Below are 27,478 nucleotides of genomic sequence, written 5' to 3'. Positions count from 1 at the left end.
CTCGGCTCGACTCGGCACGGCACGGCCCGGCCCGGCTCGGCACGGCTCGGCTCGGCTTGGCTCGGCTCCGCTCGGCTCGGCACGGCCCGGCCCGGCTCGGCAAGGCTCGGCTTGGCTCGGCACGGCTCGGCTCCGCTCGGCTCCGCTCGGCACGGCCCGGCCCGGCACGGCCCGGCCCGGCCCGGCTCGGCAAAGCTCGGCACGGCTCGGCTCGGCTCCGCTCCGCTCGGCTCGGCTCGGCTCGGCTCGGCTCGGCTCGGCTCGGCTCGGCTCGGCCCGGCTCGGCTCGGCTCGGCTCGGCTCGGCTCGGCCCGGCCCGGCCCGGCACGGCTCGGCTCGGCTCGGCTCGGCTCGGCCCGGCTCGGCCCGGCAGGGCGGCTCCCGACGCTCTGGCGTGAGCCGACCCCGGCTACTCCTCAGGCTTGGAGACGTTGCAAACGCGTTAGGTCTCCTGGGCCGCCGTCACGAGATCCCTGCGAGCGAAAAGGTTGCCTGTGTGTTTGCCTCTGCCTTACGGCAGCCAGGTATCTCTCTAGCCTTGACGTGGTGGGAATGTGTCATATTCCCACGTTCTTTTACAAAATAGATTCTTAGGAGGTAGGGTTTCCCTCCCACAGCCAGGACATGGTTTGTTAATTTGTTTTTTTGTTTATTAATATAACTTTAAAAAGAGAGTAGGGAGGGAATGTTGGCACTTAGGAACAGCACTTGCTAGGGGGCAAAAAAATAATGCACCCAGGTAACTAAACTCGGTTATCGATCAAAATGTGGTTTTAATCTGTAGTTAGTATGTTTATGTATCTGTTTCTGATTGCCACGATACAAGTCATTCTCATGCTTTGCTTATTTGTTCTTGTGCTCAGTCAATAAAATGAGGCTTTTCTTTTTTCAAATTTCAGCCAAGTCCTCAAATTAAAAGAGGTAAAATGAAATGCAAAAGCTCTTCTCTTTCCCTGCTGTGAGATAACACTGTTTTAAGCTATTAGTTTTCAACAAACTTGAATTTTGAGAGTTTAGCTGATTTCTGCCAGTTCAGTAATACAGCTTTCTTGTAGACAATGTGCATGAGAGCAGAAATTTCAGCAAACTTTACCTTGCATGACAAAAATCCTCAGAGTTAGCAACAACAGAAAATGTGTGTGTGGGACCCCATGCAGATTTTTGAATTCTAATAAAAGAAAGCTATAAAGAAAGGCAATTCTTTTATATTTACAAGTGTGCTACTGTGCAATGCCTATGCTGTAACAATGAATATGCACCAGGCAGTATAAGGAACCATGTATGCTAAAATTATAATTACTAAAAAATAATTACATATGTGCTTAAAGTTTCCGATCAAAATCAGAGGAATGCTTTATGTACAGTAAATAGATGCATTTAAAACCACAGTTCTTTGTGCTTGTTCATTTAGAAATGTTTGGTGCTTGATAAGTGGAAAAGAGTATTGAGACATGTATGTATATTGTATATTGTTGAATATACATGTATGTATATTCAAATTCTGGAGAAAAAGGTTCTGTTTGACTGATTTGTGTTGCCTATGCAATATAAATGCAGCGAACAGGAAAATGAGAGGCTCCATTGTAAGCCTTTTCTTTATCAACAGTGTTTATTGAAACTTTTACAATATTGTTGCTTTGTATGACTGTGTTATATTCAAATACGAAATCAGGCAACTTTCAGACTTAAGTCTGCTAACCTGGAAATCAATGGATGCATAAATAATTTATTAATTGATTATATAGTTATTAATAGAGCTGCATTTATATCAAGTGCTTTTCAAGATTGTAATGGTGCTTACATGTTCCTTAGGAAATCTCAACTTTTCACTTCAGGAGATTAATTATTTTCTATTACATAATATGAAACCTTTTTTTCTTAGTTGCAGGCAACTGAGCAGATTTCTTCTTGGCTATGTCCATACTGAGTGGGAAGCACAAGGGTGGAGTTTGCAATGGAGGAGATCCCAGTTAAAGTTGCAGTCCGAGTCAGACCTCTGCTTTCCAAAGAAATACTTCATAACCAGCAAGTGTGTGTCAGATTAGTCCAAAATGCTAACCAAGTTATCATTGGAAAGGACCATGTCTTCACTTTTGATTTCGTGTTTGGCGAAAACTCAACCCAAGAAGAAGTTTATGCTGTTTGTATTAAGCCTCTTCTAGTGTCTCTGACTGAAGGATACAATGCTTTAGTGTTTGCATATGGACAGACTGGTTCTGGGAAGACTTATACCATTGGTGGTGAGGACAGTGGTAAGTTATAGAAAGGTTTTTGGTTTTTGGAGTTTTTTTAATCAGTCGAGGGTGCATTTTTACAAGTTAAATGTTTATTACATAGCAGATAATGGTGCAGAATTTTAAGGATCAAGGCAAAAACCTGTAATAGAAAAACCCAAAACTTCCGAAGTTTATGTGATAATTAAAGCTCTAAAAACTTCTCCATAAATTAGACTATACAAAAAAAATCTAAGAAAAACCCAATTTGTTATGTGTTCTTTCATGTTCCACATTTTAACATGCAACTTATATTAGAACTTTTTTTTCTGAAATGTAGTGATTTTGAAGTTGTTTGCTACATTTATCTTACCTTGAAAAAGTCTTCATTAGACACTTAATTGTTTACTTGCTTGTTCTGTGTTGGATTTGGTTTTTTGGGGCTTTTGAGAGAAATTTCTGTGACATCAGAAATGTATGATTTACTTCTTCGAAATGGATATAACTAGAGTATTGTAAATATCTTGGTAGAGTCTTCTGTTTATTTAAAATCATAGGATCACAGAACTGTATAGAAACCATTGGAAAAGACCCCTGAGATCTTGAAGTCAAACCATTAACCCTGCATTTCCAGGTCCACAACTAGGCCCGTTCCATTGATTGACCACCAGTGAAGAAATTTTTCCTTATATCCAATCTAAACCTCCCCAGGTGTAGCCTGAGGTCATTTCTTCTTGTCTGTCACTTTTTACCTGGGAGAGGAGACTGACCCCCCTTCCCTGCTGCACCCTTCAGTCAGGTGGTAGTAGAGAGCAATATGGTCTATCCTGAGTCTGCTTTTCTCCAGCTTAAACAACCCCAGCTCCCTCAGCTGCTCCTCACAGGACTTGTGCTCCAGTTCTGTTGCTCTTCTTTGGATCCTCTCCAGCCCCTCAATGTCCTTCTTAGAGTGACGGGCCCAGAACTGAACAGAGCACTTGTGGTGTGGCCTCACCAGTGCCCAGCACAGGGGGACAATTGCTGCCCTGCTGCTGCTGACCACACTTCTGCTGGTACTGGTCAGGATGCCAGTGACCTTCTTGGCCACCTGGGCACACGCTGGCCCATGATCAGCTGCTGTCAACCAGCACCCACAGGTCCTTTCTGGCTGAGCCTCTTTCCAGCCACTCTTGCCCAACCCAACCTGTAGTGCTTAGGGGACTGTTGTGACTCAAGGGCAGGACCCCGCACTTAGCTATGTTGAACCTCATTCCATTGGCCTGCTTATTATTGTAACTTCCCTTCTATTCCCTTCACTAGTAGTTATTTAAGGTTCCTATAAGTACCATTGCTAGCTAAATTATTTGGGTAGTGGATGTCACAGTCTAAGACTGATCTTAGCTCTGCAATTACACCCTTTTAGTTTAATGAATATATTTACTAAATTAAAAGATGTGAGCAACCCGTTAGTTTTTTGGTAAAAGAGATCTTGGTATTGTCTCATAGGCAAACAGCTTCCATGGTGTTGGATAAAACCCACAGATTATTAATGGAAACATTGTCCTATGCTGAATACTCTTTAAAAAAAAGTCGAGTTTGGCACTAGTGTTCCGTGTCTATGAAAAAATAAGAAATTACTTTTAATGTTGGCCATAAATATTGTCTGATTATGTTACTGATGATTTTGCTTTATATAAGTAGAATTTATAGTTTCTCAAACCCTTGCAATGTCATTGCTAACCATATTGAGTAGGGAAAAAGAAGAATCTATACTCTGAGGAGTATAGCTTTAAAGCAGAATCCATATTTTTCATAACTTTCATCACTATAAAATTATGTAATTTAGAACTTAAATTTGAACCCTAGTACTGGATGCAAACAAAACTTCTAATGCACACACACAAAAAATTACAAAAATCCTTGTGAAAAATGAGCTCTTCAGATTCCTTAGTGTGTTGCATACTAAATATTGCAGGCTTCTTTCAAATTTCAGTCTTTGTAATTGATGTGACTGACAGAATAACTGCAGTTCTCTGTGACATTTGTGTTTATATTTTAGCATCAGTTGCAGCGGATGAAAGGGGCATAATCCCACGGGCTATTCAGGAATTATTTCATCATATTTCTGAACACCGTAATATTAACTTCCATGTGAAGGTATCCTATATAGAGATTTACAAGGAAGAACTTCGAGATTTGTTGGATTTGGAGACCTCTATGAAAGATCTACATATCCGAGAAGATGAGAAGGGAAATACAGGTAGGATTCCAACTCTCAAATTTGGTGTGTTGGGTTTTAGTTTGGGTCCAAATTATTCTTGCTTTCTCTTGAAAATGCTTATTCTCTACTAATTAATAAAAGGAAATAAAAAATTAATGTTTCAGAATATAAACTCAGTTTAGCTGTTTGGAAGCAGTTAGGGGTTTAGATGCCTCTGAGCAATATAGATGTTCTGTTATATGGAAGTGGCAACAAATGGTAAATACACAATTCTTGCTTCTGCAAGTTCTGTCTAGAAACAAAATAGTGTGTGATTATTCCCTTGAATATTTTAATATTAAACCATTGCTTCTTCCTTCAAAATTACAATTGTTAAGTCAATTATATTGTAAATATCTGCTCCCCTTTTACAGTGAAATGAGTGGAAGAGACTACTTCATTAAGAGGAGGGGAAGTAGATATTTTTGGAGGCTTTGAGATTAACACTTGCCCTGTAGGTATCCTGTTCACCCCATGAAAATGCTAGAAGAATCCATATCAGAAGTATTTTATTCTGCAAGTACCTAATCTGTTTTAGGTTTGGATATTTTTTTATTTATATTCTCATTGTCTAGTGTTACTATACTGTTATATTAAGCTGCCATGGGTTTTTTGTCGGTAGCTGGGAGAATGCACCAGTTTAACACAAATCTTGCAGAACCCCAAGGTTCTCCCAAGGATCCAAAAGGATCCCACAATATATTTTAAATTATTTCTTTTTTTTTTTTCAGTACAGTTAGCATCAGTTTCTTGTGCTAAGACATTTTCCATTTTTCATTAAAAGAAAAAAAAAGATAAAAAAGATAATTAGTAATAGTACTTAGTAGAAGTACATTTACATTTACACTTTATTAGATTACTAAGAGATACCTGTCCCAAAGGCCCAACTATCTGTGCAATTCAGAATAGAAAATCTTTTCTTAGTTAAGGCTTTAGTCTTTTTATTAACTGGCAGAATATCCTATGAGCTGACTTTGCTCATACTTTTTCTAGGTAGCACTACATTGTAAATTGTAAAGGTAATGTGCAGTATGCAATGTGTAAATTAGTTGTGTCTTATGTCTAAGATACTGTTTCATATGTTATGGCACAATAGACCCATACATTAAATATCTGCAGGTTTCAGATGTGTTGTATACCTCATGCTTTTCACATATTCTATCTGCTATTTTTATAGTTATATGCTATGACCTCATAGGTAGGTCATAGCTGTAGCAGGCTTGTATGTTTGTCTAGTACGTGATTATAGTTATTGCTGTAAACCTTTGCTGAAGAGTTTAGATTTAATTAAATTATTCTTACTTTCATCTGGTTTGGTGTTTGAAGTGATTGTCGGTTCTAAGGAATTCCAAGTGGAATGTGCAGATGAAGTGATAAGCCTGCTGGAAAGTGGTAATGCAGCTCGTCACACAGGCACAACACAGATGAATGAGCACTCTAGTCGATCTCATGCCATTTTTACCATCAGTATTCATCAGAAGCAGTCTGCAGAGTATCAGAATGCTGCACAGGATTCGATCTCTTCAAAGTTTCATTTTGTAGATCTGGCTGGATCAGAGAGGTTAGCAAAGACTGGAAATACTGGTGAACGCTTCAAAGAATCAGTTAAGATCAATAGTGGTCTCTTTGCCTTGGGAAATGTCATCAGTGCCCTTGGAGACCCAAAAAGGAAAAGTGCACATATTCCATATAGGGATGCTAAAATTACTCGTATTCTGAAAGACTCCCTTGGAAGAAATGCCAAGATTGTTATGATAACATGTATAAGTCCATCATCACTGGACTTTGATGAATCTTTAAATTCCCTCAAATATGCCAACAGAGCAAAAAACATTCGAAATAAACCAGTAGTAAATTACAACCCAGAAAAAGACCGAATTGATGAAATGGAACCTGAAATCAGATTGCTTCAGGAAGCTTTGCAGAGCCAGCAGGTCAGTAATCAGCATTTACATGACTTAAATGAAGAAAAAGGCCGTGTCAGTTCACTTGAGGAGAAGCTCACTCGCCTTCAGGTTCAATATTTCAGTTACAGAAATTGTGTAGATGAAGCCTTACTTTTACTGGTTGATTTGAATGATGATGTTAGCTTAAGAAGAAGTCAGCGGGACAGATTGCAGAGCTGGATCAGTATGGTGCAGAAAGTAAGGAAGGAAGCTCTCACCGTCCAGGAGACTGACACAGGGACTGAGACCAGCCCTGTACCACATCACATTACAGTTCTTCAGCAGAAGAGGGACCTAGAGAAATGCCAGGTATTTAATTATAAGCTGTTTCTTTAAATGACTAAGTAAAAAGGCAATCTGCCAAAATTTGAACTCCATTTTGAAAGATGGATAAAATTATCACCTGTACTTAATTTGACAATTAAATTTAATTTAGAGCATTGTAGAATTTCATTTGGCTAATCTCTGGGACATAGGTGTATTGTAATGGATTTTTGAATACACAATCAGTGACAGCAGAGATAAGTAATGTTGTATTTTCTCTAGTCAGTTTCAAGATGATTCTTGAGGCTGAGCTGTTTTATCTGGTAGATTTTTGGTTTTAGCTTTGCCAGTATGCTGGGTCTGGCTGAGATGGAGTTAGTTTTCTGTATAGCATCTCTGAGGGTGCTGTTTTAGATTTGTGACCAATACAATGGTAATAAGACAGTAATGTTCTTGCTCTTGCTGAGTGGTGTTTTGTACAGTGATGGGCCTTTTGTTTTTCTGGCTGCATCCCCCAGTATAGATTGGAGGATGCATGAATAGCTGGAGACACAAACGTGGAACAAAGCAGATGACCTGAACTAATCAGAGATCTCATACCGCATAACATGATGCTCAGCAATAAAAAGGGAGAGGAGGAGGTTTAGGGAGACTTAGCTGTATTTTGCCCAGAACTGGCTGAACATTAGTCAGCCTTGGGAAGTTGTGGGTGATAGCTTTTGCATCATCTCTTTTGTTTTATTTTCTTTCTCTCTTGCACTTCATCATTGCTTATGATCAGTTTCTATCTTGACTCACAAAGTTTCTTGCTTTCACTTTCCCTTTGCTCTTCCTCTGTCCTCCTAGGAGATGGGGGTAGGGGGAAGTGAAAAGATAGCTCTGTGTACTTGGCTATCTACTGGGGTAACCCAAAACAGTTTATTTTGGATCCCCAACCCGTGGCTCAAGGCTTTCAAGATAATAACAGGTGTCATTATAGTGTGCTAGAGTTAACTTGTTAATACCTCTTTAGTTAAGATGTTTAATGACTGTTGCAGGTCATGAAGCTGCATATTTGCTTTGGGTGCTGATTTGTATGTTCCTTGAATATTTAGATGCTTGATTGCTTTCTAGCTGTACAATAGCCCCAAGAATCATTAATGACTATTTTCAGATTTTGCTGTTTTGTTTGCTTTTTATTACTTTATTTTCCTTTGCTTGGGAGAGCTATGACAAAACCATGGGCCATCAGCCTAATCTGGTACTTGGGTCTTACATTGTTGATGTCCCCGTATTCCAAGAACCACCTCATGGATAAAATCAGCAACTATAGTTTTCCCCACTTCTTCTCTGAGAGACATTTTGCTGAGAGAGGGGAAAAAGTGGCATGTATACCTTCCTCTCCTCCAGGAGAGTTTTTTATAGCCTTGATGTAGTGGCTTCTGAGTTCCTTCAGTATCCTTATGTAATCAGACTGTTCATAATGGTGTGTTGTGACCCCAACTTTAATTATTGTTCGTAAGGTTAAACGGCTATTTGGAGTTTGCCACACAGGAAGATGCTCTAGTGTGGTTGATCCCTGGGGTATCAGTATGTGTGGGAGGAGCTGGGCAGGAGCACAGGGCCATTGCTGCCCCTGACAGCTTGTGATTTCATATCTGAGCAGGCTCATTAACCCATCAAACGAATACATTATTTGAAGGAGCTAAGGTGAAACACAGTGACTTCTACAGCTGTGTTGGATCTGCCCCATGCCTATAAAGTCATTGTCCAGTGCCCTTAGAAATGCAAGAGGGTCTGGTCTAAAAGCCCACAGGCTTGTGGTGGTCTGAGACTGAGAAGGTGGTCTTGGTCTGAGGCCACAGAGACACTAAACCAGAGACTAAACCCTCAACTGTAATAACTGATCTTGTAGTAAAGAAACAGTGGATTGAGTTAATAAGAGAAGAAGCAGCTCCTGCTCAGAGGAGGAGAGAGGAAGAATGAGAACAGGCAGCCTGTTCCACAGCAGGGTAGGAGAGGAAAAAGACAGAAATCATGAGAGGCAGAAGCTACTTGGTCCCTATCCATGACCTAGCTGCAAGATAAAGTGTAAAGATTTTGCCTGAAAAGATGAGCTAATTGCTCCCTGTTGCTCTGGAGCTGGAATCGTAGGGCTAACAGTCTGGAACTACAAGGTAGGGGAACACAACACCTGGGATTCTTTGCTAGGGATTGTGGGACTACCAGAGGGATTGGAAGAGGGTCAGCCACCTCCAGGTTCCAGAGGTGACTCCTACTGAGTATGAATTCTCTTAAGGAAGATATTGTCATCCAGTGAGGTGTGTGGACTGCCACAGAGGAATGTATTTAATGTTTGAGGGAATTAAAGGTGATGGAGGTGATCTTTAGTGACATGGACAATAATCAGGCTTTGAAAGTTACAAAGTATGTAAAGTGCACATGATCTGAGTGGCTGAAGTCTGTGCAGAACACACAGACATCATATGCCAGCAACTTAAGTAAGCCTGGTAAGTCTGAATTAGGCTGACTATGTGGCACCAACTTTGTACAGAACAAACTGCCAGCCCTAGAGGTTTACTGAAAAGCTCTATTCTCTCTCCTTGATATGGGCCTGTGTCTCACCTGTGGAAAGATTGTTACACAAGGTCTAGCAACTCAAAAGATAATGTGATATACTCTTTAACTTCTTGCTTGGGCAGGCCAGCACATTGGCTACCATGACCAGGAATTCCTCTGCTTAAGGGAAGGAGAACCATGGGCCCATGACAAATCCCACCCTACAGTTCTATCTGCATGACTGTGAAAAGGATATGAGAAGTGGGGCAGTGCACCTATTTTGGTCCTCGAACTTTGCACATAAAGCAGTCTGGACATAAAGGGGGAAGAAGCAGTGGTTTCAAAGGGTCATCCAGGAGGATTACTGTTCCAGTTGCTGTCAGCAGATTCCTGAGATGCAGTAGACCCCTTCCTCTTTCTGATACTGATTCCGAGGACTTACAGCTCTGTGGGTTTGAACCCCATCCTTCTACCAGGTGTTACAATCTGCTCTAATCCCAAAGGAGCAAAGAGAACTCTCTGTGAATAGAAAAGAAGGAACTCTGAGGTTTGATTATTCCCTGAAATGAGATTAAAACCAAACAAGGTTAGATGTTGATATCAAAATTTGATGCATGTTATTTAACAGTAAAAGATGCAATGAGAAAGAGGGAAAGAAACAAAGAGAAAGAAAGAGAGAAAGAAACAAAGAGATAAAGAGAAAGAAAGAAGAGGGGGAAATGAAAGGAAATGAGAAAGAAAATGAAAATGAAAAGGGAAGGGAAGGGAAGGGAAGGGAAGGGAAGGGAAGGGAAGGGAAGGGAAGGGAAGGGAAGGGAAGGGAAGGGAAGGGAAGGGAAGGGAAGGGAAGGGAAGGGAAGGGAAGGGAAGGGAAGGGAAGGGAAGGGAAGGGAAGGGAAGGAAACAAGAATGACAGAGACAGATTAAGTAGAAACATACTGCCATGGATCTTAATGATGTCTTGTAGGTCCTCTCCATCTGGTCTTCTTGGTGGTGAGGATCCCCTGCCAAAGCATAGTATCCAGTGGATTAATATACATTTGGGGCAGGTGGGAATTGCCAGGTGCCTCCCCTGATGGGGGTGCGTGTTTGACACTGTCCCTTGGAAGACTTTGGGTCAGTTGCATCATTTTGCATCATGAACAGTCCTCTGGCACAGGGTCTGGGGAACCCTTCAGAGGGCCTTTGATGGATCTTGATGCGCCTTTAGCTCGCCCTCTTGCAGAGTGTCCCATAGATGTGACTTCTCTGGCATGGAGAGCCCTACAGCTGAGCTAGTCTGCACAGTGGACTATGCCTGCAGCTGTGGCCTCCACCCTGAGCCCGCTGGGCTTGGCTCTTCTGTGAATGCTCTCCCAGCCTTATCCATTACTTCCCAGGCCTGAGATGCTTTAACCAACTTTTCTTCTCTTGAATAGTTTTAGTCAGTTTAACTCACAGAGTTTCAATCAGGAGGCACATTCACTCTGGGCTTTGGTGGTGCAGCTTCATTGCACAGTTTTGCCATAACAGCAAAAATCTGTTATGACAATGTTTAAGCCATGCGTGATAAACATGTCAGTCTCTGACACCATGGAAGGACTATGCTGGTCTGTTGTAGGATCATACAACAATTATTGTAGCACAGCCTGGGCTCCTGTCCTGAGTGATCACTGTAACCAGACAAAACCCACATCATGAACTTAATAATCTCAGTGGACATTTTACGGGTATTTTACAGAAGTGGTCTGTAGACTAAAGGACTGTGCATAAGTCAAAGGATGAGAAGGGAAGAAAGGATGGTTAATCAGGTTGCACTGGATAGTACAGGGCTTGAGCATGACATAAATGGTGTGGAATATGGAGTGGGAGTTGTACTAAGTTACTGGGATGGAGTAAATTTTCTTCATAGATGCTTGCAGGCTGCCATGTTTTACACATCTGACTGGTACAGTGCTGATAAAACAGTAGTGTTTTATCTCTCTGCCTGTGACACCAGTGAATAGATAGGCGAGTGTGCCCAGGGACAGGAGGAGCACAGCCAGGCAGATGGCCCAAGTCAACCAAAGAGATATTTCACATCATATGACATAGTCAGAAACTGAAAGGGGGAGGAGGGGGATTTAGTTACGTTAGCTGTCTTTTTGCACAGGAGCTAATGGGCATCAGTCTACCCTTTGGAGGCAAAGAGTGATTGGTTTTGTATTAATTAACTACCTCTGCATTACTTGTGGTATTTTCGCTGTTCTTTCGCTTCACCTTCACTTACTGAACAATTTCTGTTTGACACATAAGTTTTCTTTCTTTTACTCTTCCTTGGGACTGGAGGCTTGGAAGTGAGGGAGTGTACTTATTTAGGTAAGTAAGTTTTCCCCTTAGTTAGGGGAAAAAGAAAAGAAAGAGAGAAAGAGAGAGAGAGAGAACTTTCCCTCCTCTTGGAAGTTTGTACTTAGTTGCATATCCTCAGCAGTTGTCCTGTGAACCCAGAAATTGTTTTGAATCCTGGGAAGATATTACTCCATCAGAAGTATTACAGATAGAATTACAATGCAGATATTTTCAAAGATATCAATGGGTTTACAGATAACCCGGGGATGAAGTTTTGCAACTTTTGTCTAATATTATCTAATACTATGTATGTAATACGCTAATCTGTCTAATATGACAAAGTTACAGTCCCATCTCTTATCTCTTAGCAATTTCCTAAACTGTATTTCTTCAGCTGTGGTCTCACAAAACCTTCTGTATTTCTTTTTCCATTGCCATGTCTTTAGCTAACTGAGTTTCTAAACTCTTGGCAGATTTCTTTGTCTAATCACATTCTAGGATTTGCTTTTGTGTTTAGCATCAACTTTTGGTTTTTGGTGACATCATGCTTCCTTATGGTTTTCCAAATAGCATGAAAATTTCAAAACATCTGGGAGTCTTAGCATGCAGATATACCATGTGGATCCTGTCATATTGCTAGTGCTGATTAGCTATTTCTCTCACAGAACATAATAGTCCTAGAGATGACCTGTGGAGAGAAGAGCTCTCAGCCTTCTGAGAGCATGTCTCCTAGCAGAACTGACACATGATTAAATAAATAATTATTTTTGGAAACATTCCCATATACATTTAGGAAGTAGTTGTATTGGTTGTGCTGAGTTAAAATGTTGACTGTGAACATCAGAAGAAAAGAAATGCAGGTTATTGTACAGTGACAATAATCTCAAATCAAAATTAATTTTATTACTTAAAAGAACTGTACCTCAGTTGGAATCTGAGTGAAGTTCTGATGCAGATGAATACCTCAGAAAAAATAATTTGAGTTTGTTATGTGTGGAAGGAGGCAGTGCTCCAGTAAGTTAGAATTTTGTAACATCAACACATTTTTAAGTTTGCAGCCAAACTGATAAAGCTAGAAATAGTTATAAGGCCATTGCATAAACAAATTTAGTCTTTTATTTGCTCTCAATCAATCTAAATCACAGCTTTTTTTTTTTTTTTCTTCTTGATTTTCATATGTGGCTTGCTTTAAACCTGTTTTCCAGGTTCAAAACAGTGTAAAAGCTGAGCTTAAACTTAGCTTAAACTCCTTTCCCCGGGTGAGTATGCCATCCACAGCCAGGAAGAGATGGTTAGAGAAAGGCCAAAATAAATGAGACACTACAGACTCTAGAGCAGGGTTTGCATATGGACAGATTTAGCAACTAGTAGAGGACCTGTTCTTGTCTGTACATAAACCGTAATTTGATAGCAGCTATTATTGTCTGGATTATGCTGTTTTACATGATAATCAAATACCTGTTGGGCTGTAGATAAACTCATTCATATGTCCACCACCCGGACTCTTGGAGAAAAAATAGGAAGAGCACGAATGAGAAGGTTTGTGTTTTGATGTAATGTTTCAATACTTTGGCTTCTGCAGGCTTTCTGGACCACTAACAGCACTTGGAAGTCTCCATCAATCAGTATAAATTCATCCACAAGAACATATGAACAAGCATTCTTGTGTTTTCTTTAATCTTTAAACTATTATCCAAGTTGCATATTTAGAACAGCTATTCTTATTGTTTCCATTTGACAAGTATGTTAATCACGAGATGCTGTGATCTTGTAGCTACATGTAACAGCATACTAAAGAGAATAACTGAATTTAATATATACTTCAATAAATAAGGTTTGGTTGTAAGTACATTATCTCCTTGGAAAGAATGAAACTTGTAGAACAAAATCAATAGATGAAACAGAAGTGAAGATTTAGCAGCTAGAAACTGCAGATAACCACTTAGACAATTTTCTATACATGCCTCAAGACTTTGCGGTTCTGGTCATGTCTTTTAATAACAGCTGAGGTTTTATTTTGATTAATATTCCAGTTGTAGGAATAATAATGTCCCTTTTGTCCAGCTGAACTTTTTTTATTATCTAGCAGGTACTAGCTATGAATGAAGAACTATTTAGCCAGAAGAATCATGAAGTGCAGATACTGCAGAATCAGACAAAGGCATTGCTACAAGAAAAGAAAGAGCAACAGGAATTTTTAAAGGAGGCTCAAGAAACACAAAGATTACAGGTATTTTTCCACTGGTACACATTTATCTGCATTGAACCATCCTTCTACTTTGTGAATTGCTTCAGTAGGTCCCTCAGATTTTTTTTTACTTAATTAGCTTTCAATATTAGGGCCATTTTGTTATAATTAGAGCTGTTTCACAGAATGAGTTGGGTTCTTCTAGTGGACGTGTCACAGTAATGTGATTTCTGGAGACTTTATATGAGCCAATTTGTATCAGAAGCCTCCTGCATAATTTGAACTGAACCATTTATGCTCTCCATGCGTCCTGAAGGATAACACACAACCCTCTCCCCAGATTTGTATCATTCTTAAGGAGTTTCAGGACAATTAATAGATTCGGATTTGAAAGATGCTTTAAAATTTAAAAAAACTATAAGGATCCTCTTGCATGCTTTAATTTAAAAATTGTATAGAAAGTTATTTTGTTACAGCTGTATTAAGAATTAGAGTATTGACCCCTTTTGACTTTACAAGACAGTATTCCATCCCAACTTTCAGATCCTTTACCATTAGAGAAAACAGAGTGACACAGTGGAAAGTGAGGTAATGACAAAGTAGCTGCTTGCCTCTTTCCTTGTGTGGATCTTGAGTTTGCTAATGAAATTACGGTGACTAGTATGTGCATAACATTTCAAGATTAAAAAGACTGCACATAGAATAGTTAATATTCTGCTGGTGTTGCTGGACAAGCAGACTACAGATAACTTACTATATGTATTTTTAAAAGAGAAAAGCATAAACATGGACAGTTAGTACTCTTCTCCTTATTATACTTTTTCTTCTTTTTCCTTTTCTTTTCTGATGGCTTGGGGAGAGTCAGTGCATTAAAGGTAAGTAAATTAGTCATGATCTTTTTCTTCCTTCTGTCTCTTTCTTTCTTTTCTGTCACTTCTGGCTAGATTTTTTTTTTAGCCTGCACACCATAGTGTCGACTTACACTGTGATAATGCTTATATAAATTTTGGCGGATACAAGGTAGCTGTCACAGTGTAGATAGAAGAATCTTTCTGTATCAGAGGCAGGAGGGAAGCTTGAGAACTTTCAGGCACCATTTTGGCATTTAGTTCACTAAACTGCCACTTCTATTTAAAAACATACAATGTAAAGGAAGTGCTTCTGTCAAATATTTTACATTGTATTCACAGACAGATGTAATTTAATGGTACATGATAGAATAAGGACTTTTAGAGCAGTGGGTATGAGGTAGGAGGTAATAAATGTTTATACACATATGTATTTATGCAATGGGTGTACACTGTGGAGTTGTGTGTGCAGTTGTAGCAGGGGCAAAGAGACTTTCAATCTAAGACAACAATATAAAGAATTAATAAAAATGTGTCACTTGAAGCGGAAGAATGCAGAATGTACCATGAGCTATATTTCAACTTCCCTGTTGTTGCTAGGCCTGATTTTAACCATATTCAAAAATAATAAAAAATAATCAAGTGAGTAGAAAATGGAAATAACCAGGCCTTATGGATGAATCAGTTTAGATAACATAAGTACTTTTGAACAATGTATGGAGAATGCTGTAGGAAAAGCAGATAAGGTATTGAAACTAGCATTATCAACAAACCTGAGGCTGGGTGGAAGAAAAAGCAGCAAGTGATCCTGGGATATGTACATGTTTAGTTTATTTATACAAGTAATCTTTAAAGTGGAATTGTACAAAGTGGAAGGGGAAGCCTATATACATGTTTAATGAATAAGACTCAGACCATAAGTTCAATTTTAAAATATTTGTTTAATTCTCATTTTATTTCTCCATAAACACACATATAAAGCAAGCATGAGCTCCTAATTATGTCATCCACTTCTCACTAGATGCCTGGATAGGCTAATGTAACTAGATCAGGTGTTCTATGGGAAAATTGAAACCCACACAATTACCTTGAGTCACAATTTAATAGAAAGGTTAAATTTAATAGAAATGTTACAATAAATGTAATGCCATTCAAACTGGCTGAGACCCACAAAGTCAGATTACAGCCTGCCATCCTGTTGGCCAGGGTGGTGGTTGCAGTCCTATCAAGTGGTGATTGCAGTCCTGTTGAAGTGATGGTTGCAGTCAAAAGTGATGGTCCTCATCTGGATCTGTCCAGGGGTGGTGGGGCTTCAAAGCCCCCAGTTATTTATGGTCAGGTTCAAGGGAAAGTATTCAGCACATCCCCTAGGGTGGACAGTTACACAATGGGAATGATGTAGTCCTGTGAGTCATAGGATATTTTTAGGAATTCTTGGTGGTCTAAGTTGCTACAGCTATCAGTTGTGGTGGTACCATTGAGTCCATTATGGCCCATTGGCAGAGATGACCACCTCAGGATCGGGGGGACTGTGCTGGTGTTTCCCCAGAAGGAGTTAGCACTGCAGAGTCATTTGTGAAGAAAAAGAAACACTCCCCTTCTCACAGGGGTTGGCTCTTCTACCTTGTCTCATTTAACACCCAGCTTGTAGTCTGAGGTGTCAGCTGGGCATCTACTGGGCATCTACTTCAAACAACCAATCATTAACAGTTTGTCAGAAATGGCATAGAATACTCAATTTGGTTACACCCCACAATGGCACTCTTTCTGTAACCCAGGACACCTGGGTAGGTCTGAACAAAAATGTATCTAATCTTTACTGGACTGGGGAGTGGGAGGGGGGCTCTGAGACTGAAGATACGTCACAGAATTCTCTGTTGCAGAATTTGCCTGTGCCCTGCACAATAATTTGGGGTCAGTGGGTGATTTACAAGATTCATGACCTTTGTGAGGAACTAGAAGTCATGAATATGATACAGAGCTCAATTTTGCTTTTGCTTTATTTTTTTCCCATGAGACTAGAAAATGGTGGAACAGCATATAGTCATTGATCAGCTAAAATTGAAATCTTTAGATTTCCCATGTGCTTATGAAGCTGAGATATTATCTTCAGCTTCATAAGCTTATGCTTATGAATATAATTGTTTATGCCACAATTATCCAAAATATTTAGGCTTAAAATTCCCACCTACAAGTCCTATGGCTGTCATGGTTTCACCTCCCAGCTAGTTTTCTAGGGGTTTTGAGGGTTCAAGTATGAGACATAATAAAAAATGAATTATTATTCTTACCAATATGTTGAGAACATGGGATAATGAATTGCTACCAGTGCCCACTTTCACTTTTGGAACGATTCCTCTAGGCTCTTGCAAAACAATTTGGTACACAGGGATTCAGAGTTATTATAGAAAACCTGTGTAATTTTGCTTACAAGCTGAGATGGTGAAATAGTTTTTAAAATATGAGTAATGAAATGCTAAATTATTGCAAGTATTTTTACCCTTCACTATTTTTGTGTGCTTTTTGATAGGGGTATACCAGCCCCCCTGTCTTGTTTCTGGCCCAGATGACAGAATTCCATATTCGCAGACAGATTATACTGAGCAAATTAGAAGATCAAGATAAAGTCCTTCACTGCCACCTCCCTGATCAGAGTGACGAAGAGGAAGACAATACACGCTGCGAAGAGAAAACCTCATATAAGTAATGTTTTGTTGTTCTTTCACTTTTGTTACAGAAAAATGTATAGCAAAGGTAGTATTAGTGCCTAATCCTTCCATGATATGAGACCATCTGTGATGATACTTAAGTAAACCTGTGGGACCAACTGGGCATAGTGCAAAATAAGTTTAATATATGTAGGTTTAGCGAAGATTGTGTAATCCTTGCTTGTGGGTCAGAATCTACCTTGAAGACTGGGGGATTGGGTGATGGTGTGTGTGGGAGTGGTGTGGATGATGAAGAAAGTATAAATGCTTTCTTAAGTTTGAGCTTCTTCTCTGTTAAGATAATCTACTTTGCTTGATGCTTAAAGAAAAAAAAATCCCTGTGTATTTGCAGAGTAGCATGTTTATTGTTCTTCCATAGGTGTTCCATAAATCAAACATGGACACAAAATCATGCATCTCTGTGCTTTCTTCCTGATGTAAGTGACATGAAGCATCAAGTAGACAAGTCTGGTTTGTCCAATAAATCTGCCCTACAAACCGACACAAACACAGGTATAATGAAAGTCATTAGAGCAAATCTTACTACAGTATCAGAATATGCAATAATATCTTTAGCTTGTGTAATTTGTTTTCCCAGCAAAATATGTGTATTTGTTACAAATATTTTTTTGGTTATAATTCAATGTAGCTTTTCCAATTTCTGTTCTTTCCCATTCCTATGAAACTGATGTTAGTAACTTCTAAGTAATACTTACTAGCCAGAAAGCAGTTCACTTATCAAAAACCTACTCAGGAATAAATTTTTGGAATTGCTTCAATGCAAGAAAATGGATGCTATTATCTTACCAAAAATACTGAAGTGGTTTCCTGGAATATTTTTCAGATGTAGGGTATTGAAATGCAAGTGTATACAATCCTTTTTTTTTCCTGTTTAGACACATGGCAGGGAAGAATACCCTGCTTTCGTCTCTCCTTTTGATTCTTGTACTTCATATGGAAGAACAGCACACAGTTAATATTACAGAGCACTACCTTTTGAATACAGCATCTATTGCAGATTTCATAACTCTATTTTGCTTTGTTTTTTTCAAGGTGAAGAGAGTGACAGCCTCCAGAATAGCCATGTTATTAACATGCAGAAGTTAACGAATTCAGAGTTGAGACTTGCTAAGACTGAGCAAAAAATAAGAAAACTTGCACTTAATATGAAAAGGAAAGAGGAACTTATTAAGGATTTAGTAAGAACAGGTAACTGGCTACTGTAGGAATACTAGATACTGAAGGGAATTAAGATGTTCTGAAATAAAGAAAAAGGCACTGAAAACCTGAAATCCTGTATTTCTTAGTTTTTACACAACTATCTTAGACAAGAATACTTTTAACTACTTAAAAATCCATAGATTTTGCTAATTACTTGCTATGATCGCACTGAAAATTTTGATTACATGAAGATTATTTGTTAAATATTACTATGAAGATTATTTGTTAAATATTTTTTGTCCTTTGTTGATTATTGCTTTTATCCTACAGTAGTGTAATTTTTAATGTATGGTCAGTGCTATCTCTTTGTAGATGTGCATTTGTGACATAGTGTCTGGAATTGGAGAAAAGATACATCATTGTATCTTCTATATTCTATAACAGTAGAGAAATGGGAGTCAGAAGGGGATGAACGAAAAAAATCAGTGTCCCTGGCAGCATACATCCCTTACACATCTGTCCTGATAGAGAGACTAACCTTGTGATGACAGGAAGGATCTCTTTCCTCAGCCCCTTTAATCACACTCTTCTCTTTTCTTTACCTTCTCTTGAGGTGGTCTGAGAAAGATTCTGTGCCATCTCAGATTGCCTGAACAGGACAAGACACAGAGTAGAAACACAATCCAATTATTAAACTGAAAGTTGAATAATTAAAAAATGGCATATTCTTCTGGGGAAAAAAATTGTGAAATACAGGATAGCTGTTTTGCCAAAATCTGCAGTAGAATTTAACTCTGGCACTCAGCTGGCATTTTCTTGGGTGGCATGAGGTGACTCACGAAATGTTCAGATGTAGGACTCTGTATCTCCATTTCAGTTAGAAGGGAGCTGCAGGTTCCTTTAGTGTTGGAAGATGTATCAGAAATTACTGACTTAGACAAAACAAATTAAATAATATTTCAGCTCCAGGAGTGAGTATTACATTTCAACTAATTATTATGTTGGTTTTAAACTATTTGTATATGTTGTCTTTAAGGTAAGGATGCTCTGTCTGTAAGCTGGCAGTGTTCTTTGAAGATAAGTCAACTGGAGCAAGAAATTGAGCAGGCCAAAACACAGCTGTCTGAAACACAAAAGCAGCTTCAGGAGCCAGATAGTAAAGAGCTGAGAGATATTCCTGAGAAAGTCATGTTACAGAAAGAGTGCCAGAAGAAGACAGAGGCAGCTAAGTTGAAAGTGCAGGTATTTCTGATCTGATCATTAAGATTTGCAAACCTCTTTCTCACTGTCTGAACCTTAACACTCTGTTTGTAAAATTTGTACCTGTTTTACACACTGGAAGCTGGTTGGATTGAAGTATCTAGTGGGAAACTTAATACTATTATACTGAAAGTGCTGGTTAACATTGACTTTGGTTAGATACATAAAATACCTTCTTGGTATGTAAGAGGCTAAGAAAGTATTGGGAGATATATTTCCATACATCGTTGTACATAGTCCAATAGAAGGACTTATTCAAGAGGGGGTATTACAAATTTATTACTTGCTGTAAATAAAATTGATGTTTTATGGAAATACTATATAAATTGTAGGTCTAAGAAAATCCCTGCAATGTTTTGCAAGATCAGTGTCATTGTTTGACACTGACCTTCTATTTTTAAGTTCTGCAACATCTAAGTTAGTATTCTGTGTAGGGCCACCTTAGGTGCTCTGTGTCTCTCAATCCTAGAATGACAGGTCAGTAAAGTTCCACACAGAAAGAGGTAGTTTGTTTATTGACTTGAGCTCAGGACCAGCATTCTGACACCATTGTGTCTCTGCAAATGTTTCAGAACTGTGGTTTCTGCTAGATTTTAGTACTTTTACTGTATTGCCAAGCATGAACTGTACCTTTTCATGTAGTTTAATTCTGCCTGTGCCAGCTTCACCAGATAGCTCAGAAGCTACAGTAATAGCAACTGATTGTTTGGGCAGAAGTTAATAAATCTTGGTGACCCTAAGAATTCAATGAAATAAAGAATGAAGCTCTGTTATATTTTAGTTACAAGTTTTCCTGCTCTTAATATGAAATTTGTCATGAACATTCTGACCTTACAGAAGAGAGAAGCAAGAGAACTTGCGCAGAAAGTGGCTCAGTTGAAGCATCAGCTATCCCAGATAGAGGAGAGACTGTGTGAGGAGAGTGAAAAGAAGAAGTAACTGGAAGCAGAGCTTCAGCAGGACCAGCAACAAATGAAAGTAAGATTATTCCTGTTTTCCCTATGACAAAGATTAGGATGAATAATTTTTGCCCCTGCTTCCCCGAAAAAACTACACTACCAGCTTTTTCCCTTATTTTTAATAATGCCATAATGAATTTCTTGATAAATGCACCAAAGAAATTGTCTATAAACATTTTACATTAATCTCCATTTTGCCTTTCTCTTTCAGCTTTTTTTTTCCCCTTCATTTTATTACTTTTTGTTTGTTCACAGGATCTTCAATTTAAGATGGAGCAACAACAGATCAGATGATCCTTAAAATTTAGAATAAAGAAAATGCTGCTTTTAAAAAGAAGAAAAATAACTCAGTGAGAACTCCAGAGAAATAGTTAATCTATTCCAAATATGTGTGACCCCTGAAATAAAAAAAAAAAAATCGTTTTTCATCTCTAGTCATCTGATTTTGTAAACTGTTTGTATGAAGAGTATTCCATCATAGTTTTGTCTTTTTTTTTAGCTGTAGCAAAAATTGGGAGTAGAGCCTAGCAGCTTTTGTAGTGTACTCTTTTTGAATGAAAGAAAGGAAGGCCTTTGGTGTCTTTTTTTTTTTTTCCTATAATTTGTCAAGAATACTGATTCAGAGACCGGTGAATTCATCAGCTTTGGTTGTCCAGTTGGTTTGAGGGTGACCTTGATGTGCTGTATTTTAAGGGTTCCATGGGTTATTCAGGTGTTTTATTTTGTTTTGGTTTCTACTCTGATACTAATTACAGTGGTTTCAGTTGTTGATAACAGGGTTAGAAAAGTATGTATCCTATGTAGCAGTGCCACCTACATTACTTCAGATGTTTACACTGAAATATGAATTACCCTAAGTCTTTAAAGGTGAAAAGAAATTTTAGAAGTTAAATAAAGGAAACTTTTTAGCCTTAGCAGGAATATATAATCTTATAAACTGTGGCTTCAGAATAAATTTATAAAGGGCCATGCTTGCAGGTCCAACAAAGAGCTAGTTTTCAGCCACTAAAATGCAATGATGGGCTAGCTGAATTTTCATGGTACCATCTAAACTTAATTTCTGTGCTTGGATAGATGACATCAATTTATGTAAATAGTTTTTACAAAGATATTCTTTTGTGGAAAAAATGACGGGAGACAAGTCCATTCTATAATGTCAACAAGTCTCAGTTTATTCCAAGCACGCATGTACAGTTATACCTGTTATAATGAAGCTCATGCATATTGCAAAACTTAGGCTCATCATTGGTGTATCAAAAACAGGTCAACCCCACCTTTGGGGCTTTCTAAGCTTGCTTTGTTTTCCCTTACACTTATCTTGTTGCTGACCATTCTACTGTTGGGAACCAGCTTACCCAAAGACATAAGATACTGTTGCTACATCTGCTATTGCTGCACTATGCAATTTTCAGCTACTGCTTCACTAACTGCACTTAGTCATGTCCTTTCTCATGAAGCCATTCATCCACAAAACTCTCCACATTTCCCCTGTTTTTGTTTTGGACCATTAAGTTAGTTGTCCACATCTTTTGAATCATACATTCTACTAGCCTCTGAAGACAACAGCTAAACAGGCAGGGCAAGATCAGCAAGAGTAGTAAAACAACAATCAAGATTCCCACTGCATACATAATAAAAGTTCTTAGCCAAGGACCGATCCCTAAGCTTTTAAGCCATTCTTCTATCCCCAGACCATCTTCCTTTTTTAATTGATGAAACCCCTGTTGTAGTTCTTTAATCTTAGCATGTATTGATACAGAATGATCAGAGAGATTCATGCAACACATTCCTTCAAATTCCTCACATCCATGTCCCTGGGCTAACAACAAAAAATCAATGGCTGCTCTGTTCTGCAGTACAGCATGATTTACACTTTGTATATCCATAGCAAGCATAGCTAAAACCTCTGATGTTTTGTTAAGTTCATCTTTAGCCCAACATCCTAATTGTTCAGCTAAAACCATAGCCTTTCTGGCAGCTCCTCCTGGTAACACTGTTGCCACTATTACCTGTTTCAAAGTACTCCAAAATTTAGGTTGTCCAACCTGATCACATTGTAAGTCATGCACGTTACACCTTTTCCTTGTCTTCCCTAGCCTATTCCATTGCATTAGCAACGACATATTAGGATGGAACAGCGCTAGTTTTCCTAGGTAACAGGGTCCCCCTTGTGGTTTTACCGGTATTCCATTCCAAGCTCTATCTCCACAGATCAAAAACACACCCTTTAGCAACCTTAAGGGTTTGGTTATCTTGGAACCATCAGTTAGAATATAACTGTGATGCTATCCTACCTGAGTCCAGTGAAGAGTCCAGAGAAGCCCATTTGTCTCTTGGGTTATTTAAATTCTGCAAATTCAATGGAACAAAGATAACCATCCTCCTGTTGAAACATTCCCTAAACTAGTATTAGCACTTCCAAAGAGATCTAATGCCTCTGGTGGAGATTGTAATGTTTCTTTAAGTGACAGTACCAACAAACATTGCTTATAGCCATCTCTTTGACCTTCTGTGTAATCAATATTCTTGTCTGGCCCTTTCACCTTTGCAAAATTCTTGCAAAGCATTTGATCCTTTATCAACCCACAAAATTCCTCTGGTCTCCAGACAGGAACACCTGTTAGGCAGGTATGAAATGGATTTGTCACTCTTCCCAAGCTAAGGCATAACGAACTTTGATTAGTCATGTTAGCCAAGGTTACCCAAATATTTTCTCTGGGCTGATTAAATTGCATTAGTCCACAACAAAGATTAGTCAAAAGAACAAGATAGATTATCCACCTTATCACCCTCATGATTTCTTCCGCTTGGATTTTAATTTCAATGCCTGCACATATTTAATAAGCTTATCTAATTCTATGTCTGGATTTCCTACTACTGGTTTTCCTAAATAAGATCTTACAGATATCTTCACTTGCTTTTGACACCTTGTTGATAAGATTTTTGAATTTGCCTGTCTAATTAACCTATCACAAGCATGTTCTGCTTCCCACCTATAAAAAGCTAATCTCTTTTGTTCTGGCGCTTCAAATAACTACAAAGCTATAGCAACTCCTAAGCCTTTGTCTCGTATTAACTCTCTCTGCCAAGAATCTCCCTGTCTTCGAAAGTCACAATGTTTATACCAAAAATGTCGTTTTAAAAATACTTGATCTTCCCAGTACGTTTTTCCACAACTCCCACAAACAAAAGCAATCCAACTGTTACAATTAAAATTCCCACAACTAAGACACTCAGGATTCTTTGGTCCCAGGATATGAACAGTCTGTAAAGCCTCAATAGCTGTAACAATTGCTGTAAAAGTTGACTCTGAAGGCAAAAGTTGATCAATCACTGGGGAAAGTCCTCTTATCTCTTGAAGAATAGGTCCCACTGTGCGAATCAGCTTCTCTTCAATTCTCCTCTGGTCCTGATCCGTCAGGCGAGCTAAGAGATGACTCATCCAGAGCTGGTTTAGTCCACTTTGCTGGCACCCAGAGTGAACCTGTAGGGATGGAAACACAAAGATATCCCCTTCCCCAATATAGGACCTTTGCTGGGTTCTGCCAGATACCTGTTTTAGGGTCCCTATACCTGACCCATACTTCTTTGCCCTTTTTGCTCATTTCTTTTTGTCCATAATGTACCATTGCAGGTGGTGCCTCTGAATCCCCAAATATACACAAATTATTAAGAACAAAGAGCAGCCTTTCCTGAACATCTCCAATCTCCCTATGTTTTTCCAAGTATCTCTTCAAAGTTCCATTTGCCCTTTCTACAATTGCTTGTCCAGTGGGAGAATGTGCTATTCCTGTAATGTGCTTAATTCCCCATGATTTTAAAAATCTATTCACCCTGCCACCAATGTATGCAGGACCATTGTCTGTCTTGATCTGCTTTGGCACTCCCATTACTGCAAAACAACTATACAAATGCCTTATAACATGTAATGCTTTTTCCCCAGCTTGAGCCGTTGCCAGATATATAAAACTGCATGTTGGGCTTTTTTTCTGTTTTTTTTTTTTTTTTTTAATGGTATCTGTCCACTTGGAGTAAATGAGGTCCCATTACAAGAAACAAGCAATTTTTTCACTTTAGAATGTGACAGTGTCACCTACATATTTCTTACTGGAAAGGAATATCTCATTTTTATATCTGTGGTTGCTGTGGGTTTTCTTTTTTGGCTTTGAACAAAGATAGTATGAAATTGTCTACGCTCATCAGCATGCTGGATGAGGAGCTGTGTGATAAAAGTATGCAGCTTCAGGGCAACACCACTGACAAGTCAGACATTTTGGAAAAAATACAGGTTCTCCAAATGGAAAGGGATCAGGTGCTCAGAAGGAGAAATAGTATGGATAAGAATCTGAAAATTGGTAAAGTGTTGTCAACTGAAGTAAGTAAGCACTTCTGAGATAAATACAGGTTTTAGGTATTGTTTGATAATAAAGAATTTCAGTCAGAACCTAAAATGTCTCCAAATATCAGGTAAGCTAGAAAAAATGAGCAAAAATTGGATACTTTTGTAAATAGCTATTTTAGAGTACTTCTATGATAGCACCAAGTATATACTGGTGAATGAAATTTAAGATCAGAGGAACATAAGTCAGATTGTGTCTTGCCAAACTCTATTAGTCTAAGAGTCATATAATGAGAAGTAAGGAAACCAGAACTTAATCTGTTTATCAAAGGCAGGTATTTTAATATCAGGATACATAACAAGCCATGTATTCACATAGTGATGTCCCTTGATTTTTTTCACAGAATCTTGTGAAAAAGCAAACTTCACCTGAAGGACTACTACTTATTTTCTACAGTGAAAAAAGTCATATTGCATGGATGGCCCATTACTTGGTGTTGATCAGTATCATAAAATAAATTCATATAAAATGCACAGATTACTTTTAGGTCTTGAGAAGCAATATGAGACTATGGCTTAGGTGATAATGTTCCAGAAAGACCCCCTTCTTGCCTCACTCATCAAAGTCTGCAGTGCTTCAGGCCAGGCATTTCTGCCACTTCCCTACATAAGTCATGGTCACCAAACTCCTTACTGACTGATTGATTAATTCATTAATCTAACAGAAAACTAGTACATTAAAAAATTAAAAATAGCAGAAGTCAAACTGTGGTGAGGATGAGGGAAGGATAAAAAGAGAAACATAACTTCTAGTTTTGTGATGAGCCATTTGATCAACCCCTGTATTGTGTTAGGAAAAGACAAATGGTCTAGATTTGCAATCTATGTCTTGTTTTCCCCATTCCATTGTCTGTGCTACTAGTTCACCTAACCATTAAGATCAGGTTTGCTCTTGAGAATGAAGCTAAGGATGTCTTGAAAGATTAATTCTGAGCTATTTTTTTTGTAAAGATCTCACTCATGTGTTTCTCTGTAGGAAGAACATATTCTTTTCCAGCTAGAAGAAGGAATGGAAGCCTTTGTAGCTACAATTGATTGCAAGAATGAAAGTATTCATAATCGCCAGCACTTACTTAGGTCATCGTCTCAGAGTCTTTCACAGAGCCAGCATAACATAATAGGGAAACTAGTTTCTCTGTCTGCTGCTGAGCTCAGAGCTATCATCATCAGTTATTTCAATAAGTTTTTTTTTGAATATGATTTTATCCCATTTTCTATTACTATTCTATATACTGAGATGGTGACAGGAAATAAAAATAAATTTAAGAAGAAGCTTTTGGTTAATATATCTTCAGGTTACATAGATCTGCTATTAAATAGTTTTTAATTTTTATTAAACTTAAATAGGATACTTGTGAGTTAAATTTTTATATCATGTTTTGATAGATTAGCTAGAAACGTGCTACAAATCTGGAAATTACCTTGCCCTTTTCCAGTGCTCTGTGTTGTTAACTTAAGGAGAAACAGCATGTTTAAATAGTGGTGTTGTAGTCAAATTCTTCCTGACTGTAGAATTTCAGGAAACTTCATAAAGGCTGTTACTCCTATTGTGTTTTTCCTAAATCTGGTTTTGTTGGTTTAACAGAGCCTGAATTTAGAGGGGGCAGAGGAAGCCATGGAAGCAGCTTCTGAGAGAGAATGCTGCTCGAAGCTTCTACTATGTCCAGCAGAGCCAATCTCTGAAGGCTCTGATAATGGACATGTTGCTAATTGGACATGTTCTTTAATTAGAGAAATTGGTAACGCCTCTGTGATGACGTATTTAAGAAGGAAAAAAAATGCACGGAGTTTTTGTTTTCCGAGGGCTGGGGGATGCTGGGGTGGCCATGAGGCTGCCATGGCCATGCAACTGCTGCCATCTCAGCATGGCCCACAGTGAACTGTGCCTGCCTGGCCACTTCTAGCCTGCCATGCCGTGGGCAGAAAGGCAGGGGTGGTGGCACCAGCTGCTGTTTCCTGGCACAGCCACAGGCATCTTGGCACAGTCCACAGTGAACTGGGCTTGCTTGGCTGCTTTTGAAGCCAGCTGTGCTGCGGGCAGAAGGGCAGGGATGGCAGTAGTGGCACCACCTTGCAGGCACCCTGCATGAAGAGAGGCACTGAATGGTGCCAGCACCACAGTGGCTGGCATTGCCCAAACAGTGGCAGGGACCATCTGGCCAACAGTGAGGAGCATGGTGAGCATTTCCCCCATATAGAGCCCAGATGAGATCAGCCTTTTAGCACTTGCAAAACCCTGTAAGAACTTCACAATGGATAGAACTTGAAAACAAACAAACCTGCAGACAGTTTTCTTCTCAGTCAGAAAAAAAGGTGGTGAAGACACCTGGGGAGAACAACATGGTGCCACTTAGGTCAGTGAAAAGCCTCCTCCAGGAAGAGGACATGCTCCAAACATCAGACCTGAGATTCTTGTAGAAGCTGTGGTGAGGATTATAATACAACAAA

General features: G+C 39.0%; 1 protein-coding gene across 7 annotated transcripts in view; it reads left to right on the top strand.

Moving 5' to 3' along the window:
* Window positions 1-318: 318 nt before the first annotated feature.
* Window positions 319-27,478, top strand: part of KIF27 (kinesin family member 27) — a 29,050-nt gene continuing 1,890 nt past the window's right edge. The window contains exons 1-12 of one of the 7 annotated variants that reach the window (XM_077790323.1): window positions 319-524; window positions 900-921; window positions 1,883-2,252; window positions 4,252-4,452; window positions 5,779-6,707; window positions 13,594-13,737; window positions 17,074-17,246; window positions 17,631-17,764; window positions 18,305-18,460; window positions 19,449-19,654; window positions 20,510-20,650; window positions 20,887-24,520. In XM_077790323.1, the coding sequence (XP_077646449.1) occupies window positions 1,955-2,252; window positions 4,252-4,452; window positions 5,779-6,707; window positions 13,594-13,737; window positions 17,074-17,246; window positions 17,631-17,764; window positions 18,305-18,460; window positions 19,449-19,654; window positions 20,510-20,611 (2,343 nt within the window). In that variant the 5' untranslated portion in view covers window positions 319-524; window positions 900-921; window positions 1,883-1,954 and the 3' untranslated portion in view covers window positions 20,612-20,650; window positions 20,887-24,520. Of the gene's footprint in view, window positions 2,253-4,251; window positions 4,453-5,778; window positions 6,708-13,593; window positions 13,738-17,073; window positions 17,247-17,630; window positions 17,765-18,304; window positions 18,461-19,448; window positions 19,655-20,509; window positions 20,651-20,886; window positions 24,521-27,478 lie in introns of those variants that run through there. The other 6 variants (XM_077790322.1, XM_077790320.1, XM_077790324.1 and 3 more) reach the window with 6 other exon arrangements.

Source organism: Lonchura striata, chromosome Z (genome assembly GCF_046129695.1).
Source record: "Lonchura striata isolate bLonStr1 chromosome Z, bLonStr1.mat, whole genome shotgun sequence".
Lineage (NCBI taxonomy): Eukaryota > Metazoa > Chordata > Aves > Passeriformes > Estrildidae > Lonchura > Lonchura striata.
The sequence above is the reverse complement of the archived record's forward strand: the minus strand, read 5'-3'. Positions and strand labels throughout refer to the sequence as shown.